The 21,212-nt window shown below is 38.4% G+C and overlaps 1 protein-coding gene and 2 long non-coding RNA genes across 5 annotated transcripts in view; 2 read left to right on the top strand and 1 right to left on the bottom strand.

Annotated features, from left to right (window-relative positions):
- Positions 1–7,862, top strand: part of LOC110059120 (beta-1,3-galactosyltransferase 5-like) — an 11,839-nt gene extending 3,977 nt beyond the window's left edge. Inside the window, exon 2 of one of the 2 annotated variants that reach the window (XM_020765803.2) lies at positions 5,143–7,862. In XM_020765803.2, coding sequence (XP_020621462.2) covers positions 5,223–6,245 — 1,023 coding nt within the window. In that variant the 5' untranslated portion in view covers positions 5,143–5,222 and the 3' untranslated portion in view covers positions 6,246–7,862. Of the gene's footprint in view, positions 1–5,139 lie in introns of both variants that reach the window. The other variant, XM_020765802.2, reaches the window with a different exon arrangement.
- A 158-nt stretch (positions 7,863–8,020) lies between these two features.
- On the top strand, positions 8,021–10,077 carry LOC110059123 (uncharacterized). Its single transcript, XR_002297725.2, has 4 exons — positions 8,021–8,338; positions 8,848–8,916; positions 9,020–9,085; positions 9,934–10,077. It is a non-coding gene; the product is annotated as an uncharacterized LOC110059123 (long non-coding RNA).
- Positions 10,078–10,596: 519 nt separating this feature from the next.
- LOC149106250 (uncharacterized) lies at positions 10,597–14,259 on the bottom strand. Of its 2 annotated transcripts, none has more exons than XR_016210036.1 (4): positions 14,011–14,259; positions 13,370–13,435; positions 12,607–12,668; positions 10,597–11,811 (listed from the first exon to the last, which is right to left on the bottom strand). It is a non-coding gene; the product is annotated as an uncharacterized LOC149106250 (long non-coding RNA). The 2 variants fall into 2 exon arrangements; XR_016210035.1 differs by having other exon boundaries at positions 14,015–14,259.
- Between the last annotated feature and the right edge of the window lie 6,953 nt (positions 14,260–21,212).

Genomic DNA, 21,212 nt, shown 5'->3' with positions numbered 1-21,212 from the left:
GACTTTCAAACCAGCTGATTTAATTACTAAAGGATAATGCTTTTTAGCAAAATTATATCAATGAGTATATTTTTTGGATCTCCGTAGTTTCGCCTGTGGGAATGGGCTAATTGGTCGGCCTACACCCCTGTGCCATCTGCAGTCTGCATTTCATTTTACAGTTTTTAAATTGGGAACAGAGCAAGTTCTACTTGTAATTTTTTCTTAGTGATGTGGCGGTACAATGTGGCAGTGTTTTATTCAATGGTGTTAGGTTAATAGTATTGTATTGTACATGTATATTGAAGAGTTCTTGAGGAACTGAAAGTTAATACCATTGTAACCTGTGGCTTCTATCTCTAATGACATTTGGATCTTTAAAGTATTGTTATGGGAGGCTCAAATCTAAATAATTGTTCCTAAGTTTTGCATAATTTTTGACTTGAATTTTCCCATGCAACTGGAAAGTAAGACTTGTACACATAGTCAGTGAAAGCTAGTTGTCATGTTTAGGTCTCTGCAGTTTTCGAACCTTTTCTAACAACATTGTCATCTTTGAGATCTTTGACCAATATGACAGCTGAACTCCAGTAACATACAGATCAAAAACTATGCGGATCAAAAATATCAGTGTATACAGAACAATTAAGTTTTACTCTCGGGACTCACGATTCCGGAATAATAGCCATGTAAAAAATTGAACTCTATTTCCACCCAAAATTGTTTCGTGGTCCATATTTCAGGTGTCTTAAATACAGCTGTAAGAAGCTCACAATAACTCAACTTTGTAATCTTGTCAAGATATGCATAATCTTGACAAGATGGCACCATTGAAAATTCACACCACTATTTCTGGAAATGTTGAAAAATTCATTGGAATATCTTGGGAAATCTTCTGTAAAGTTTCAGAAATTGTTGGCATGTCTTCAATAGTGTTTGGAAGTAGTCAGATATTTTCAGGAAATTCTGGTAATATGGATATGGAAATCACCTACATTTGACTTAGGAGAAGTTGGCAGGTATACACCAACACTTAAATCTATGTTTAACATCCTACTGACTTAAGACACTACGTACCTGTATAATTATTAGTACACTGAAGTATATAAATATTATATCTTGTTTTGTAAACGAATTTGTAAATATAGGAAATGGATATGCTGTTCAGTCTCTGAAAGTTTTGTCAGTGTATTGCTATGAGTATGAAACTAGGACAAAGCACAGCCATATATGGATGTGTAACTGGTATTACTGTTTTAGAACCCCAAAAAACCTAGTGCATAATTGAGTTCTCTGATCAATCATGAAACCCATCAAATGTCCCCCGACATTCTCAAGAAAATCAGTATTGGTTAAAATAAGTGTGAAAAATGTACTTTAACCACTATCCTTTGTATCCGGGCATCGTGACCTCATTGTTAGTGAGCTCATCTCTGTATTGAGCAACCCAGGCTTGAGCCCTGGCCTGAGACATCATGTTGTATTATTGTGCAAGACTACTCTCACAGTGCCTCTCCCCACCCAGCTATATAAATGGGTACCCACAAATTTAATGCTTGGGGTAACCCTGTGACGGACCAGCATCCAATCCAGGGGGGAGTAGAAATACTCATAGTTGCTTCATACAACAGAGGCCAGAGATAAGTGCCGGCCTAGTTGATCACCTGGCTTGCATGCAGATTTCACCTTAACTCACATATTTAGTTAGATATTAATGATAGCATAAAGGGCATTGCTTAGACTTAGTGGATAAGATGGTCCACCTATGGAGCAGAATTTGATGTAATGGCCTCACTGCTTCACAAAAACATTAACTTCTAGCTGGAATTTCTCAAGGAGAATTAACCACAACCTGGCTATTTTATTGATATTACCAATATTATACATCCGTTTACCACCACCAGTGAATCTTTTTTTCTACACAGCTTGATCATGACAGACCACAGCTGCATTCATCCTATTAATGCATGACCAGTCAGTTAATAAATGCATGTGTATGTGCACTGTACACTTTGGCAGAGTAAATCAAAATTCACTGCTCATTTATTGCATGCCCCCAAAATGTCACAAAACTCTACTCAGGTGTACTCAGGTGTGTTTGGGAATAAGATGGATATTAATATAAATTGATTTAGGAGAGGTATTTTGGAACAGACAGGTTTTTTGCATGGACCCTATTATTAAGGTTGATTGAAAGTACACTGCAGCATTCTTGATAACGTTTAACAACTCAACATGTATGTACGAACAAAGTCGATATAAGACATACATTTGGTCTTCATGTAAAAGTTCTTCTTTTGATGAAGTTTTATATTACTTTAGAAACTGGTCATTAGCTTACCAACTAGATGTAGTTTTGAAGTCATGCAGAATTTATGTAAGTTATCAGTATTCATTAAGTAGCGACTGCATGATCAGGCTGAAGAAAAATGTTTTCAATCGGTGTAAGCTTATTTGGCATTTTAAAATTGCTTTTCTTCATGTTTCCACGAAAACCGAATTGAATAAAAGCTTCTTCCTACTCCTATTCAGTCGCCAATATACCAGAGTGGAATCACTCGTTGCATTATTACGTACACCTGTTGTTTGACTTCGTTACCGACATTGGCTCACCTTTAATATGATCACTTGTCCGAGGTCTTTTTTTTCTCTCAGCCTCTATAATGATCCTTTCTTCTTTACCTTACAACTGTAATTAGTATATACATACTCAGTGATCTTGGTGTTGAAAGCAATCTGATTGGCCAATTGAGTATTATTGACTTATTCACTCCCTACCGAGTGAATAATGCGTGATCCAAGCACAAACAAAATGGCCGGCATAAACTCGCGTTTCGCAGTGTTTATGAATCGGAAATCCTGCGTTTATGTAAGTAGATAAGAAGGCCAGTGCTGTATCAGAAAATACCAAGAGGGCTACGAACTTTGGCTTGAAAGTTTTGAAAGGAAAAAAAAGACTTACCAACGTTCGACGTTTGAGCAGTTTCTATAAAGCAAACCTGACCGCCAAGTCTTTCTTCGCTCGGTGTGGACTGAAATGAATACCGCGGGTTCATTCGAAGGAGCATCAAGTGCTATTCAACAAAGCATCGCCACAAATATCTAGAAGAACGTCTTCGTACAAAGAAACATCCAGTTTTCATTTCACCACAGTCCTGCACACATGGTATTTTAGATGGATCCCTCCCCAACTGCTCATCTTTCAATTTTCGTTTCAAGTGAACTTCAAAACTTTGAATGAACGGTGAAAATGCGTTGCAAGCGGACTTCCGATGTAGATTGCTGATGTGAACGGTGTTAAAGGACCATTTTGCTAGGCCGTGACCAAGATTTTATCGAAGATGAAGTAGATTCGCCATGTTTGAAGATTCTGTAAATAGTTTAATTTGGCGCCCTGGTTTCGCGCATGCATTGCGTTTGCACGTTTTCCACGCATGAATAGAGAGGTCAATTTAATCGACTTTTAATGGTTTCCTTCTGGAGATCGGCTGTTTTTGAGATCATTTCGTGTATATATACTAAAACAATTCGGTGGATAGCTGCAGAATATATCACCTGACCTCGTTCCAAGCAGACCGCCATGCATTTTGCTGTGAAATGCAGTACTTCGATTATCATCTGCTTCAATCAAATCTCCTTTGAAAAGCTCTGGCCGGTGAATGAGAGGCTAGGAACCATGAGGGGATCGAGATGATCAAAAATTTCTGACTTAAACTTTGTTGAATGATTTAGATGAACGTACAGTAAGAAGAACTACGAAGTTGACCACATGTATATACGGTGTTTCAGTCAAAAAGCCTGAAAGCCTCCAGCGATTTCAGTGCATTTTGTTTGTCTTCCAAATCTTCCAAAAAGTATAAGATCTCCTGATTTTGGGAGATTTCGAACAATTTTCACACGTTTCCATGCAATCATTGTCGTATCATGCATATCAAGAGGTCTTGATCTGGTCTTAATGGACATCTCTAGTTCCCAGTCTACGTACCCTTTTAAGGTGATTATCTCTCTGCGGTCTGCTCTCGGAGCGTTTGATATTTTAGATTTGCATCGATACTTTCATTTGCACTGTGAACTAGCCGCTAGTTTGGGCTTTAGCGTTAATCTTAATGTGCCATTGTGCAGAGTGTATAGATTTTATATGGCACGTACAAGACACGGAATGTTTTATTACATGTCTTGTTAATAGTTGAGCGTTTAAAATCTTGGATAACTAAAGGCGTAAACCGGGATTTCATAAATCCTTAGACTCTACACAACGGCACAATGAGATTAAAGCTAAAGCCCAAACTAGCACTAAGTTCACAGTGCAAATGAAAAATGTCGGTGCAAATCTAAGACATCAAACGCTCCGAGAGTGGACCTGAGAGAGATAATCGATACACGAACAGTAAGTAGTTAAGTAGCCAAAAAAAAAACGGCGGAGTCACAAGAGAGGGGTATAAAAGAGAATAAATTACTATATTTAGAGAGGGAGCCACATCAACCTTAGCAGCTGGGTTTCATACGGTTCCTCTATCCTCTGGTCGATTTGGAATGTTGGTTTTTTCGGAGGGAGGAAGACCGGAAAATCCGGAGAAAAACCCTCGGAGCAAGGCGAGAACCAACAACAAGCTCAACCCACCGATATGGCATGCACCGGGCCGGGTCTCATTAGTGGGAGGCGAGCGCTCTCACCACTGCGCCATCCCTGCTCCCCGACCACGACTTGGAATTCCTAATCCTGGTGACTCTTAAAATCATGTCTATACATACATCGTGTATATAACCAGACGTATACATTTACATGTACGACCCTATTTGTTTCCGATGTAACTGTGTGCATGTATCTGACCGAAGAATAGGCCATTTTCCGAGTTACCTTCCACCTCTGTTTCAAAACGAATCCTCGTGCAAAACCTCTCATATGAAAATTAGTTTGATTTCCATGAAAATGAATCTGTAGGGCGAACACATTTTCATATGAATGGTTTCGCACTAAGACTCGTTTTGACACTGAGACAAAAGGCAACTCCGAAATGGCCTATTCAGTTCGCCTTTTTAGGTCAGGAAAGTGGAAACCTTGGTGTGAATCATGATACATGTACATTCACTACCACGTAATTTTCCAGTTGTTTCCCTCTTTCTTTGATTAAATCAATCTAACATTTGATTCATTTTTAGCAGGAGCTTGCACTTGGAAGAAGCACGTTGTATCTTGCCAAATAAGAAGTGTGGCATACTACGTGTGGTAGAAGACTTTCAATATGCATCGCAAGATAAAATACGGTATAGTGCTATTACAATGGAAAATGATGTTTCTCACGAGAAGGGAACTTCATCTCGTCGGAATACTAGCATCTGCTTTAATAACTACATTAATTACTGGAGTGTTCGTCAAGTCTTCGCACTCTACCGCGCCTCCCAGATTTCCCAGCGGCTATATTCCTCGCCACGATTGTAAATCTTGGAAAACAACTCCGCAGCACAAAACTACTTTGATTACCAAGACTGCTTGTGAACGAGGCTATTTCCTTCTTATCCTGGTCTCGACTGCACCGGCAAATTTGGAACGGAGAAACTTAATTCGTCAAACTTGGGGTGCTGATAATAACCTGTCTGCCCCCCAGTGGAAGACATACTTTCTGATTGCTCAAACGGCGAATCAAACGCATTCGGATTTGGTCAAAACAGAAACTAAGAACTACAGCGACATAATCCGCGGTTATTATTTTGAAGATTACTGGAACCAGAGTTTGAAGATACAGATGGCTTTCGAATGGGCAGCCAGATATTGTGAGTTTTCGTTCCTATTGAAAACAGACGATGACGTGCTAGTTAACACAAGAGATTTGATAGGATTCTTGCAGAGAGGATCAACTCCTAAACAAGGGCTTTTTATGGGAAAACTGCACCACAATCCTATAGTACGTCGAGAAGGGAAATGGAATGTCAGTTATCAAGAGTACAATCACACACACTATCCAGATTTCTGTAGTGGTGCAGGCTTTGTTATGTCGTACGATGTTGTCGGGTGCCTGGTTCCTTTATTTGATGTGATCAAGCGGTATAGAATGGACGATGTCTACATTGGAATGCTAGCCAACGCGTCCGGTGTGATAGCGGTGGATCACAGCGGATTCTATATGCCAATTGATGGCTACGATGATTGTAATTTTGTGCCAAAGACTCTTGTTCAACATCGAGCTACTGGAAAATGTTTGCTGAAACTGTTACGTATGCACAATAACGGTCTTTTTTATTATAGAAATATAGGGTATTATTTTTGATGTTTTTTTTATTTTTATTTTACAAAATACTATCTGCTCCCGTTTTTCTTACACATACAATGCGTTTTTGAGTTTTATCATCAATGCCCCCAGTCATTATCCTATCAAGAGGTCTTGATAGATGAATCTAAGATGAATTTTCTTTTCCTCCTTGTGGCTGTTGTACTTTTCCTTTCCTTAAATGTGACACAAAAAAGGAAGGACAAAATACAAGCACGAATCATAATAGTGATGGTCAATATTTGGGCTAACAAAATGTAAAATGAAGTTATTATGTAGTACTAAGTAGTAAGAGGACATAGTCCTTGCAAATTGTTCTTGAAAGCTATGGAAGTTTGAATATTCCTAGACTCGTCTGGTATAGAATTCCACAATTTTGATGCAGTTTATCTCCATGATCATAAGCCGTAAGTTGTTGATTTCGGCAATTTTGGAAGGTCCACTACAGTCAATCTTTAGTCAATCAATACCTCTGCACGAGACTCCGGGGGATAACTACAGAGTTTGTGGCGTTTATTTCCCGGGGCCTCGTGCTCAGGTCTGTTGTTTTAGACTTTTATACATAATTTTCGACTGAATTTTAATATATCGAAATGGGGCTGTTTACACTTTTTTGAGTTCGACTGGCCCGCGGATAGCTAGTGCTAGTCCAGGCCGGCCAGTCTATCAAGATCTAATGACAAAAGTTTTTATTGGTAAAATGATTACAATCAAAAATTAGGAAAATTTAAATAAAATAGAAAGGTGGGAAAAGAATATGAAAAAAAGAAGTGAGGGGTTATCAGATAAGTTAGAAAATATATATGTAAATTATTATTATTTTTTTTTTAATTCTTTTTTATTTACTTTTGATAATTTAATCGTGTGTAGCTCAATAAAGGAACCTTCCTCTTCGAGAACGCTTAGTAGTATATATTTTTTGATTCTGAGTTTGAATGAATTGTTTTGGTAGTTCTCTCAGAGAGCACAGTATCTCATTCCATAGTTTACCACCACCTCTTGAAAAGGCGTTTTTTTGTTTTCAAGTTTTGAAATCAGTACATGTAACGTGCCTCTATCATAAGGTTATATTTTTATGTGGAACGCCTCAATGGTGTTAAATTAATCACGTGAACTGGCTTGTCCAGGTCACATATCTAAAAACAACGTACTTATGCAAGCAGTCGCAAGCAGTCGGTGGTTATTAACACAGTTGCTGTAATTCTGAACTTACACGTCAATTTAGGCAGTAAAATGCACAAAGAAACAATTCAACGAAATGGATCCTTTGTGACTTCACGAGAAACTGTCAGTCTCACTGATCTTGTCAAAACAGAATTGCTCTTATCTGAATTTTACATCGCACTCTATTTGAAACGCTTTGTCATGTCTTGAAATAACTTTTTTCTCGAGACCTTGAAGATCATTTCTCGTCATTCTCATTGATCTCTTCAGAACAAACAACAGTTCACTTACAATGTAAAACCAGCCGCCATGTTTACTCTGTCAGATTCTCATTCTAGTAATTTTAGTTTTGTTATTCACCTCTGGAAATTATACTTAAGCAATTATTTACCCCGAGCTACTATGAGTAAAATTGAAATATCTTTTTTTAAATAAAATACTGGAAAATGGGAATTTTGACTGATATTATTATTAGTATTATTATTATTATTATTATTATTATTATTGTCGTTATTGTTATTATTATTATTTTTATTATTATTATGACATGCAAAGTTTTTTCATCTATCACTTTCTCTGAACGTGGATTAGTTTTGTCATGATTGTGACGTCACTTTCTTGTTTTCTTTCTTTCTTTTCTTTTTTTTTTTTTTTTGCTGTTCCTTTCGGTGCGAAACTGTTTACAAATTTAAATTGCAAATTTAATTCAAAGAGCGCCCACTTGATTAGATAATTATTCATTGCAAGTCTTGCTTGCTCCAAGCTTCGTTCTTCGTTCGTTTCTGTGTCTGCTAAGAAGCGAAACTTTGCTACGCAAAGCTGGTAAAACAAAAGACTGGTGTAACTTAAGGAAGACAGATATGTTCAAAAGCGAATTCTGGATACTGTGACCGTAACAACTGATATATCCAGAATAAACTGACTCGAAGGTAAGATACACGTGTTAAATTCTGAGGTCCGAGTGAAGCTAGTTCTCTCTGACTGATATTGCTGTTAAGTCTTCGTAGGATGTTTCAGTGTTCTTAGGTTGGTACAATTTCAGTAGAAATAACTTCTAAACCGATTCATTTGGGAAGAGTGGAGTTTATTCCCGAGAGTTTGATGTATTTAAAAGACTTGCATGTATTGTGATTCCTGATCTTTGACTAAATCTGACAGATACCAGTGGCGGATCCAGACTTGAGCTAAGGCGGGAAGGCGGGGGGGGGGGGGGTGGGTGCGTGGAGGGGAGCGGTTTTGTTTTTCTTGCCCTGCGGGCTTTTCTTCCTTCTGAGACTTTCTCTCTCTTTTTACCCAAAATGAGAAGGGGCGGGCCCCCCGGACCCCTGCCCTAGATCCGCCACTGGATACTACTCACTTTGGGGTTTGAAACTGCTTTGTTAGATTTGAGCTTTCAATATACTTATCTTTAATGCTTATACTTGTGTATATATTTTAGGTTTGTTACATAAAGAGGCGAAAAGCGGTAACTCAATTCAGTGATGTACGTAGTGGCGATGATCTTAAGGTGAGTAGTGAATCAAATCGATTTTGACGGAGATACTTCACTGTATTTTATCATGATGTAATCTTTAAGACTCATTCTTTTTTGTCGTTGTTTCTTTCATTAGGTGCAAAACTCTAAACCAACGCATGAAGCTTGTGCACTACATTCAACTGACGGCTGACTGTTGGCGGTAGGTGTTTTCAAATTGTTTGCGTTTAATTTGCAGCAGTTTACGCCGATCACGAAAACATTCCCATGTATAAGAACGCTGGCGCATCGTAAAAACGGGGAATCTAAGTTCAAAGTTATTTGGTTTATTTATTTATTTATTTATTTATTTATTTATTTATTTATTTATTTATTTATTTATTAAGCTTCGGCCTACTATTACACATGGGAAATTCAGACAACTAACCATGTCCCCTTCTCCCAAAGAGCATGGCTAGCGACAGTTTTTGACCTGTTTTCGGCGATACAATTGTATGATTTTAATTTCGCCAAGGAATGATGACTATGACTGATTCATTTGTTGCTCTCCTCCTTCAGTCATTTGTTCTTTTTTCACCTAAAATAAGGAGGGGGGGCGGGCCCCCCAGGCCCCTCCCCTAGATCCGCCACTGCGTACACCCAAATAATTTTTAAAAATAGAGCCATACGTACTGCTAGTGTTATTCTGTTAGGGTTATGGCAAGTTACTGAAAAGCTGGCCGAAATTATTCTTCATTAATTTTACCACAATTGTCTCGTTCGCTGATAATTTTCAATTATGCCTTGGCCTCTTCTGGGAAGCCACATTTTTTAGTCTCGGTCGGCGTGAATTTGACACCCAAGATTTGTGTAGATTTGCGTATATTAGTTACAAACTGGTTTGGTCGCTACATGTTCTTGACAGAATTTCTATGTTGATTATCTGAGCATCAATTTGCAATTAAGTCTTTGGTTTCAGTTTACATGTACAATAGCGTTATGATTATTCAGTATTCGTAACTATTTATTATTTTAATGTCTCTAATTTTTTCTTCTCTCTTTGATTTTCAGCAATGATAGAATGACATCGCTCTGTTAAATCGCCATTATAGACGCTGTTTAATGAAACTGCTGCCGGGCTCTCTACGTTGAATTTTTTCTTTGCGTATCCACGCAAACACAATTAATAAAGAATGTGAAAGTTCCATGGATAAATTCTTTTGGCTAGCAGTTGACGCGCGCTTTAAAAAGGGGTCTAAGTCCTTCAGCGAAAAACGTTTGCGGTCTCAGACACACACAAAAAACGAAATCTTTTGGCGGAAAAAAGATCGCAGTTTAAGACGGAATTTTCGTGGTCGCGGAGCAAGTTGGGAAAAAAGTCTGCGCTTTTTGAAATTTGTCAAAAATAAACTAAGTCTTTTGGCGGCAAAAAATTCTGCGCTTTTAGATGGAGTCTAGAAATTTGCCAAAAATAAACTGTCTTTTGGCGGGAAAAAAATCTGTGCAGTTTGCAGTCCGATTTAGCCCATCAAAAGCCAGCCTTTATTTTGACTTATTACTAGACCCTGTTTGAAAGTGCAGAACGTTTTTCCGCGTCGGCAACCCTGTATAGTCAAAAACTAGTAAAAGAGATAGCCTACATTTCGACTAGTTTCTAGGCCCCTTTTAAAAGCGCAATATTTTTTTCTTATTTTCATTGTTTTTATTCATTACTTTCAAATAAAGCAAGACTCATTTATTGATAACAATGGTTTCTTTATTTCTTCAACTGAATAAAGTGTTAATTAATATACAAGTTGTAAAATTTATTTACTACATTTCTGCTATGGCAAAATCTTTCATTACAAAGCTCGACAACAATATTTAAAATACACAAATGTGAATACAAGAAATTAAGTATAAAACATCTGCATTAATTGCAAAGTTCAACGTAAACAACATATCATTTTTAACAAAATTGTATACGAAATTCGTTACTGGCAAAAATGACTCAATTTAAAATGAAAAAATGGCTTACTCGCATTAAGTAGCAAAACCAAACATTCGACAGAAAATTTAAAATCGTAAAACGAAAACTGTCCAGACACAAATTGCAGCCAGAATTTTTCTTGCAACTTCTCTCGCAATAATATTGCGTTGTAAGTTGACAAGTGTTATCACGCGCATTACCAGCTGTGTTAATAATATAAGTTGCGGTAACGTGTTGCGCGAAGACGACACTCGGCGAGTTCTCCTTGGTGCAACATATTGCTGTAATATATAACATCGGCGGTAATACGTGCAATAACACTTTTCAACTTACAGCACAACATTGCTGCGAGACCAGTTGCAAGGAAAATACTGCCCGTATCACTTCGCATGAAATAGTAGTCTCTAAAACAATAAAATTTCAAAATTTCTTTGTCTTAAGATTCCAGTTGAAACATATTCAACTGGATAATTAAGTAATTTGGTGAGAAACTGAACTTAAACGAGATTTCAAATCATTTCAAGTCTAACTCACCCTAAACGACAATAGATTCAAATTCCCTCACAAAGTTATCAAATGGAAATATAATTTTGACCTCCCGACGGTATCAATTCTATGCAATTCTTTAGGTTTCTTTTGATCCAAACTTGAAAATTCAATTCTCCTTTCTAGCTTTGATACATTTCTTAAATTGCCACTTATGAGAATTTGGTATCACATTTCAAATTGAAGATTTTCTGATCATTTTTTGTCCCAACATCCTGATTTTTTAACTACATATAGAAATTGAACGTCCTGGAAACTGAGGTCTTAGATATTCTACAAATGCTTGCAACGATACCAACTGCGCTTCTTTACCTAATCTAGCACAGAGAACAAACCATACGGGTATGATTCGGTTATCCTCGTCATGTCAGTAGGCATTGTCCCCATGAATCTGTAAGAGTCCATGACAATCCTCGGCCAGCAAGTGAGCAACTCTACAGAGAAACAGAGAAAATCCATGTCACTTATCTATTACCTTTTCACGGGGTCACACATTCAACCTCTGCTGCAATCAATGAGTGAAACAAATGCAATCTCAAAATGATACCAAAACTGAATAATTTTTCAGACAGAATGAGTGGAAAAAATGTACGCCTGTTGACCTCGGTCGCGGCAGCTGTACATGTGGATTTCGGTTTGGAGATAAGGAAAAAGAATCAGCATGTCCAAATAAATAAAAATCTCCGTGAAAATCGTATTTTCATGGCCGTACAAGCGGGAATTAGGAGCAGTTATCAAATCTTCATTTACAATCTGACAAAATCGTCGCAAACATTATATCACCAACTTCAAATGAATTATCTAAAATAGTAGTGAAATTTTTTTTTTGAAAGAACGCCAACAAACAAGCTAAAATATCTCAATATTGTCAGTACACGCTTGTTTTTCTCATCAAAAATCGTGCGGATAATTAATTTGCATAACAATGTAAATCAAAATGGCGGCTATTGTAAACACAGCCCACTGAAGGTCATCCAAGGTCACCCATTCATGAATACAGCATTCTGAGCAGATTCCATGACAACGAAAATTCTAACAAAGTTCAGTTTGATCTTTCAAAACAAATTTGGGCAATCTGCTTCTTAAATGAAATAAACTACTAAACTATGGCAAGATTTCCGTATAGCCTTATACTTGATCATGCATACAATTTTGTGGGTCTCGTTCTATTCTACGGAGATTTAACAACTCTGCTGTATAATAACACTAAAAACCATGAACTTACTCACCATAATACGTCTCAGCAAAGCAACTCCTAGTCTTCCTGCAGTTTCAGCACAGAACTACCAAACTACAGAGATTGCATTAACAGCATAAGTAACGAACAAACCACTGAAACATTATGCCATCTTTTAAGAGAAACAGCCATCGTAAAACTTTGTTTCAAATGGCACCCAAACAGCTCAAAGTATGCTACAGTCAAACCCCCGCCAAATCACTTTTCCCGTCATGCAATAACCCTGTGTCGTAACTTGTTTCTTACTCGTACAGACCTTTAGAGAAGTTTTCGATCCTCAAAAGTATGTGTGCCTCCTTTTGTTGTTGCTTACATATTTTTAAAAGTGCTTGTCCCAAAACAAACATTGTATCACGTGATTTTTCCCGCGCTTTTCGGCGGTTGCAAAGTTTTAATTCATTTACTGATTTGTTCAATAGTGTGCGCTACCAGTTTAGGCGTGTTCTGATTGATCATGATTAGAACTGAGAAGTCTCGTTTTTAGTTGGAAAATTTATTCCTCGACTGCACTATTTTGTAATTCTTGAAATTACTGAGTATAAATTACGGCCTGATCAAGATATAAGTTCTCCGCATTACAATATCATCAGAGTAAGTACAGGCATGTAATAAGTCATGTAGGGAGGGGGGGGGAGTCTTTCGATACGCCTCGGTTGTCTCAGAACTATCATTGAAAGATATTTATACATGTAGCAAACAGTAATGAGAATTGAAACTCTAGGCTTGGAACTTAAAAGGTTTTTGTTTAAGCTTACCCGGGATATTCTGACATTGATAGTCCGTTGATACGTGCATGTCTTTTTATCGTCAGCTTCTCACTCCTGGAAACGGAAAGTTAAAATAGCATTTAATTTTGACGCCTCATTTGCAATTCGTTCTTTTCATCTACACAGTAAGCATGTAGATTTTCATGCAACCCTACTCGTTTTGCAGATATATCATTTCATTACTCAATCATCAGATAACGAAATGTTCTAAATTTAAAGTGCCCTATGTTATCATCATCAGTAATCAATAATAATGGCTGGTTAGAAAATTAGACCTGCAAAGATTGAATATTGCATAGCCTTGTTCCGGGTCGCTTGTAAAACTAACAATAACAACGAAATCTGGATTAGATTTGTCGGGCGCATGAACGTATGAAGCGTATGAAGTCAAACGAACAAAACGCCCAAAGAAGTCACAAAAAAGCCGTAATGTGAATAATAAAAGACATGACAGTTGTCAAACTCTCATGGTCAAACTACGCTAGTTCTAAGGAAAGTTGCTAGCTCACTGATTTAATTCAAATACTTCCGTGGCTTAAGGAACGTTTCACGTCGAATGACCTTTTCTAACAAATTTGGTACGACTTTTTCTACAAAAATAAAACATTACTTTCGTGTACAGTTCGTACCTACATTGCAGAAAATACGCAGCGAAGTCTTTGCTTATCGGAAGTACGTGCTCGCGAGCTTTACTTGACAGTAGAAAAGCTCTTGTTCCACATATTTGCTGTGGCGTAACAGTTCCAAACAAACGGTGAATATCAAACCAAAACAAGCTTATTTCCGTAAGCAATGGGAGACAGTAGAAGTAGCTTTCTGCTATCTAAAATTTGAGAAGTGACAACAACCGTAGTCGCCAAAGAACACAACGCGACGAATATTCCACCACATGTAGAATTTGCAATTGTAATTATCAAACGTTTGTGACCACGCACCGCCTACTCCAGTGCTGTTATTTGATTGGTTTGTATTCTCATCGTAATTAAAAGTGGGAAATTCAAAATTTCCCCTGAGAAATGCACTTAGGTCCCATCCACACTAAGCCGAAGAAATTTGAAAACGCAAGTTTTACTCTGAAAACGCATCAAATGTTTTCAGTCCACACTGCGCCGGAGGAATTCAAAAACGCAACGATCACCGGTCATTTTGGATTCGTGCTTGAGGAAAACACGGTCAGAGAAATCACAGGATTATAGCGACTACAACGTTTACGAAGAGCTCCGTTTTCAAAATGTTTTTCGTCCACACGAAAACGAAAAGCCGTTGTTTTCAAATTCCTCCAGCTTGAAGAGCGTTTTCGAAAAGCTCCGTTTTCGTAACGGATTTGTGTGAACGGTAGGCCTAACCATTGAAATAAAGCCGCGTTTTCAAATTTCAACGGCAAACTGTGGACGCCGCCTTAGATTTCAACTGGAAAATTACATTTGAAGACTAAAATCAACTTATTCAATTTTTGGAATTATTTCATTATCCTTAGCTTAAAATGAAAAGATCAAATTATTCACGGACGTTTTAAAGCAAGCAGGATCGAGTATGTTTGGTTTGTATTTATTGCTCTATGCTAACTATTTCTTTTCTTTTCTATGTTAACTTCAATTTTCCACTTCAGTCATCATTATTTTTCATTTCATTGGCTTTCTATGTTTTTGTCCTTGATTTTCAATGTTTGCTTAATTAGAAAACTGAGATTTCAACTGAATGTTCAAAGACGCTTTATTTGCCACGAGTAGTATTTTTTGTAACTAATAATTCCTTTCCTTTCCAGTTTGTTAAGTTCTCGGTAAAACGAGGACCAGATGATGGTGGATGGCGCATGGAGAAACGCGGATTGGAAAATCGGGACCCAAAATTGCGGAAAGAGAAATGAGGATGCAAAATTGCGCATAAAAAAATGCGAAAGGAAAATTACGAATGGCAGTCCGGGAATGGAAAATTGTGGATGTAAAGTTGTGAATGACAGTCCGGGGATCCGTGGATGGAAAATTAGAAATGACAGACAGATAGTCCAGGTATCTGGCCGTTGCGTTGCGTTGCGTTGCGTTGACAATTCAGGTTCCAAAATAAGCTAAAGGGCTCCAGGACGGCGAGACTGTTAACTTTGAAGATTCATTATTTAAGGTGGCTCAAAATAGTTTCCAGCGGTTAGATTTTGATGGGTCATTAGGGACCGTTCATTTTTTATGAGGGAGGGGGGGCTGGTGGGATTTGGGAAGCACCATTTAAAAATCGCATGACCCCCCCTCAACTTACCAATTTTTTCACATACCCCCCCTTATAGCGGTCATTTTTTGGGATGACCCCTCCCCAAAAAAAAATTGAGCAAACAATATTTAGATTTCAACTTTTTAATATTTCTCTATTATCCCCCTACTTCACGTTATTGTGCTCACTATGAAGACAATATTTACAATCTCTATACTACAGAGTGCTGTTGTTTAAAAAACAAATCAAAAGAAAGAGAAGTCAATTTCGGATCTCCTAGTTATGGCTCGCCCTGAGTGTGTGGCATTTGGCCTCTCATTGGCATCTTCCTCATCTGAATTGATGAATGCAAGAATGACGTCACTTGAGTCATCTTCTCCCCCAGAGTCAATGGCATCACTGTCATACTCATCATTGTCACTTTCATCCGTTTCACTGCTGTCAGCAGTTGCCCTGCTGTCATTTTGTGTCAATGTCCTGGCATTTCTCAGTGTTCGTTGGCCAGCTCTGAGAGAACTCTTCTGCTGCAAGCATGAATGTCTTACAATTGCCTTTACTTTCTCACTCTTGCTACTTTTCAAATGCTGCTTCAGCCCGTGGTGGTTCAAGTACTTGTTTAGTTCTGGAACACGTAGCTTTTTAAGCTTGGTTAGATCTTCGTACAACTCAGTCCAAGGATAATCCTCATATGATTTATCTTTTGCGTCCCTACTTAACTTTGCCTTTTCTTCTGCTCTCTTTTTCCTTTTAAATGCCAGCACTTCAAGATACTGAAGATAATCCACCACAAACTTTGATTTGACAATAAACTTATCTGCAAATAGAGCAACGCTCTCTGTGTCAGATAAAACCAGCCTGCCACTTCCATGCTCTTTCTTCGCTTAGACCCCTGGCTGCCAGTCATCTGGATCACGCCCTTCTTTTGGGGTCTTCTGGTAGGAGAGGTAGTGGTATTCCGGTAGGCAGGAATGGTCAGGAACTGGTTTAGGGTATTTTTCTATCGGTGGTCCAGTCCATTCACAACAAAAAGAACAAATTTCTCCTACCTTTTCTTGACAGGACAACTTTAGAAACTCCCTGTAGTTCTCCCCCTCCTCATAGCGCTCATTCATAAACTTAAATAAAGTTTATGTATGTATGTATGTATGTATGTATGTATGTATGTATGTATGTATGTATGTATGTATGTATGTATGTATGTATGTTCTCAATCTTACGGAAGTAACAGTGGCCTGGAACAGAGTCTTTCCTTGCTCCTGCATTGTGATACTGTTGATTTGTTGTGTGAAACACATTGTTACATTTAATTTACAGATGTCTTTATTTGGAAGGTTTTTACCTCTACTCTAGTGATAGGCATGTATAAATGTTGCCCTGTGCAGGTAAAACAAAAAACTATGAGTGTTCTCAAATCTTGCAAATAGTGGATTACTTTTTATAAATTTTAGCATACTTGTTGTGGTTTAAATTTATCTATGGTTTAAAATTTCTTAAAATTCAATGTCTCAAGTTCATTGTCATAATTTAGAACAAGGAGAAATGAAAATCCAATTGGTTTGAAAATTTTAGCCAAAACTAAATTTAAACCACAACATACCCATGAAGTCAAATAAATGTGAACATTTTACAAATAAATATGGACTTGTTTACCTGGCCTGGGTGTCACATGGGCTGACATGTATCCATGGGGCCCGGGTGCCTCATCGATTCGATCGCGTACTTCTTGGCAACAATGCCACACATTTTGCTGCACAGCCTGTTCCTCTCGAGTGATAACAATGGGGTGACAGGCCTACACAACTCCTATCCACGTGTAATAGCCGCTTTGAGAGTTCTGCTCGAACTAGTATATCTTTGAGGATCTGCCCCATTTATATTGTACGATAGGGGGATCTTTGAATATTTTGCTAAGCAATAATCCTGTTTTTAGGAGGACATTTCACCAGAGTAGAGCCGTTAGAGGTCATAGGTCTGCGTGGTTTCCGCTATTATCCGCGTGTACGTTGTAGAGTTTGACACCTCTGTTTTTGGCCACGTGCTAGTTTTATTTCCTCATTTGTATTGCAAGATATGTTTTCAGCTCTCTAAATATTAGCTCTGGAGGGATAAAGTTTGAAATATTCCGTGAACATGTTGGTTACTTGCATTTTGTATTATTACGCCGGGCCCGGCTGTTTGATTAACTGTTGCACGTTATGCTGCTTCTTATCACGGGTGTCATATTTATCTTTGTCCGGCTTCGCCAGAGATAGCTGTAGCTTTCCTTGTTGAAAGCTATGAGTCTGTCTTAGAGACACGTTCTTATGTTTCTTGCCATTTCATCGAGCTTTTTGTCCTTCCAGTTTGTTCGTCCTGGAACTGCAAATGTAGATGTTCACGCTGAAGTCTGTGGACGGTGTTGTTTATGATATTGTGTGGTTTTGTTCAGGCAAAAGCTCTGAATTTAGGAGTTCTTCCTATGATTGTTCATCCAGCTCCACGTTGTGGTTGTCATTGCTTTTATTTGCGATGTTGTCAGGTTTTCTTGAGACTGTTAATAGTCCCTCTTTTGTTAGGAGGCTCGTAGCCTTGTAGATCAGGCGAGACCGCGGTTTCGATCCTTCTGGATCTCATCAGTTGCCGATAACAGGGAGTGGTAGAGACCAATGCTCGGCAACACTCCGCACCTGGCATATTTGTTTGGTATTATATACTCGTTCGGCGGATCGAGAATTCTTGATTGTGATTGGTAGTTCTGCCACCAGCGAATGGTCAGCATAAAGTATTTGTACACAGCTTGACACTGTGTTTTCTACGATGGCTGTAATGCCTATTTTCTCCAGCATGTGTGATGAGATTCCACACTCTTTCAGTCCAATGGGTTTGCTTTAAAGCAGGGCGAAGAATTTGCCCACAGTTTTAATGTAAAACAGATCAAATGTATAGAAGCTAAGTTGACGAAGGTCACGCAGGACATGGAAGCACTAGAAAATAAGAAGAGCAACTATAACAGCATATTCAAGGGCATACTCAAACAGCACATCAACAAAAGGAGAAGGAAAAAAGAAAACCGCAGAAAGTCAAATGAAAGAAAGAGGAAGCGGACTGAAAACAACGTCCAGCGAGTTTATGGAATCTGTGTTGGAAACCCGCTAGGAAATGATCTTCCACAATGCCTTGTGTACCCTCCTAGAACGGCCGTCCCGGAAGAGTGCATTAAAGTTGAGGATGTTGCCACGTCGTTATTTACAAGAGATGGGCCATACATCGCACAGCTCTTGGAAGGGAACTATTTCATCAATGCTGCAAGAAGCAGAATCACAACCAACCTTGAGCAGGAAGTCAGAGATTATGTTTACACCTTCATGTACCCTGAAGAGTACACTCTGACGGAAAGCATTGCTGCTTCTTGCAGCATTGGTGAAAGAGACTCCCATAGCAACACAAGCGGCGACGAAGAACTCGACGACAGCGAAGATGAAGATGAGTGCCAGTGAAAGTTGCATTCGAAAATAACAGTGTTAAATACTTCTTTTCAGTAGCTACAAATGCTTTTTGTCGCCAAACGTTTTTTTAAAGCAGAAGGAAAGTTTGTAATAAATTTGTATCCTGCCTTCTATGTTTATTCGACAGCAATTTTTTTGATATTCAAACACTATGCCATTTTAAAGTTTTACTAAAATATTTCACGTGACCCCCCCTTTTCCCCTTACTTTTTTGGGATGGCCCCCCCTCGAAAGCCATTTTTTTTCGCATGGCCCCCCCCAAATCCCACCAGGCCCCCCCCAAATCCCACCAGCCCCCCCGACCATATAAAAAATGAACGGTCCCTTATAACCATTCTTTATCAGTTGATGCTACAATCAGGTTCAGAGCCACTTTAAAATTTGAAATGGTTAAGGTAGCTCTGAACCCTATGTACAGATTTTTTTTAAACTTTGCCAAAAGTTGCGTGTTATCATGCTTATTAAAATTTGATAAATAACAAAAATTTCCTCGTGCCGTTTTTAAATTATAAGCCCCTTAAGCTGAAAATAAGGGTGTTTTTAGCAGGTCATACTATTGCTATGGTAACCTATTGTGTCTCGAAAATACCAATGATTGGGCAGTTTTTGGATACCATGATTGTAGCATCAACTGATAAAGAGTGGTTATAATGACCCATCAAAATCTAAGTGCTGGAAACTGTTTTGAGCCACCTTAATCCAAAGTTCTACTTTAAGTGGGGCCTGCTGAAAAACAAATTTCTCCCAAAACTTGATAATACAGACTCTACTGAACAGTTTAAACAAAAGTTTAAGCAACAGTTTAAGCGCTGCTGTATATGTATTCATAAACTTGCAATAAACTTATAAAAATGTTTTGATTTGGACCAATAATTCTCACTACCGAAGAATTTGAACCTTTGAAGGCTTATCACTGATAAACCTTCAAAGGTGAGAATTATTTGTCCAAATATCAGGTAGCCATAAGTGGTTTTACGACAACTAAGATAGCTTATAGAGATAAAACAATTTTCCTATCACCAGTTCATGTTATTAGTTTGCATCATTGCCTTACCTGACTGAATGCTGGGTTCAATTACACACATTTTCTAATATACTTTGAACCATCACTTCTATTTATTTCTAGCGAACTTTTGAGTATTTACATGCTTCCGGCTGCGGCGAGGGGGTCTGTGAAATCTATTTTCACACTACGTAACTTTGACAAAAAAAATTGAATAGCTAACTTGTGCCAGTTGGGATTTTTAATAACGACTTCATCTTTCAAAATTGGAATGGTTGCTAGCTTTTGATTCTCTGGATTTCTTTTGGATGAATGTCAGCGATATAACTGGAATGAGCGGAGGCCGAAGTTCTAGTTATGATCATCGCAACCAACTCCATTCATCAGTCATGTGAAAACAAAAACAAAAACAAAAAAACAAGAAGAATCGTAATAATAAAGTGTATTATCGTTTGTCTCACGATGTAGTCACTTGAGATGTAGATCGCGACGTTTCGACTGCTTACTGCTAGTCTTCTTCAGGCGATGAGGTCGACTGATTGCACGGTATCATTTATATCACAAAGGTCGGCTGTGATTGGTGCATTTCGATCCTCCTATTGTTCCATTGTTCTGGCGAGTAGCTGTTCCCTCAGTGGTCCGCTGTTGTACCGTTCTCCTGTTGTTGTGTTTCTTGATCGTGGGTATCCATGCTTCAGGAATTTCAATTCCACTATCCCTGTTGATGTTGTTAGGGTGAAGTCTTATGTAAATAGCTTCCTTGACCCTACGTGTGTACCAGTGAGGATCTCGATCAATAAACTTGACCTCATTCCAGATAGGATAGTGGCCGGTCTCGTGGGTGTGTCTCACTACATCGTGAGACAAACGATAATACACTTTATTATTGCATCTACCACGATGAATAACAACAACCTTTTCCTCGACAAGAAGAATCATTTCATGAAATTGTCAGAAAGGGACTGTCCAAGAAACTGGATTTCGGTCTGTTAATGATAGCCTGCGTCAGCGGACAGTCAAAACCGCCGGTGTAGGACTACTAATACAGCGGATTTTGTAACACGTCCGGTTGCAACGCAGGCTAGTTAATGAGGGCTAAGGCATACATAGGAAAGGTACACGGCTCCTTACCTAGGCTAAG

Source organism: Orbicella faveolata, unplaced genomic scaffold, assembly GCF_042242905.1.
Source record: "Orbicella faveolata isolate gen_17 unplaced genomic scaffold, um_ofav_v1 contig_3, whole genome shotgun sequence".
NCBI lineage: Eukaryota > Metazoa > Cnidaria > Anthozoa > Scleractinia > Merulinidae > Orbicella > Orbicella faveolata.
Note: the sequence above shows the minus strand (reverse complement) of the source record. Positions and strands in the feature narration are given on the sequence as shown.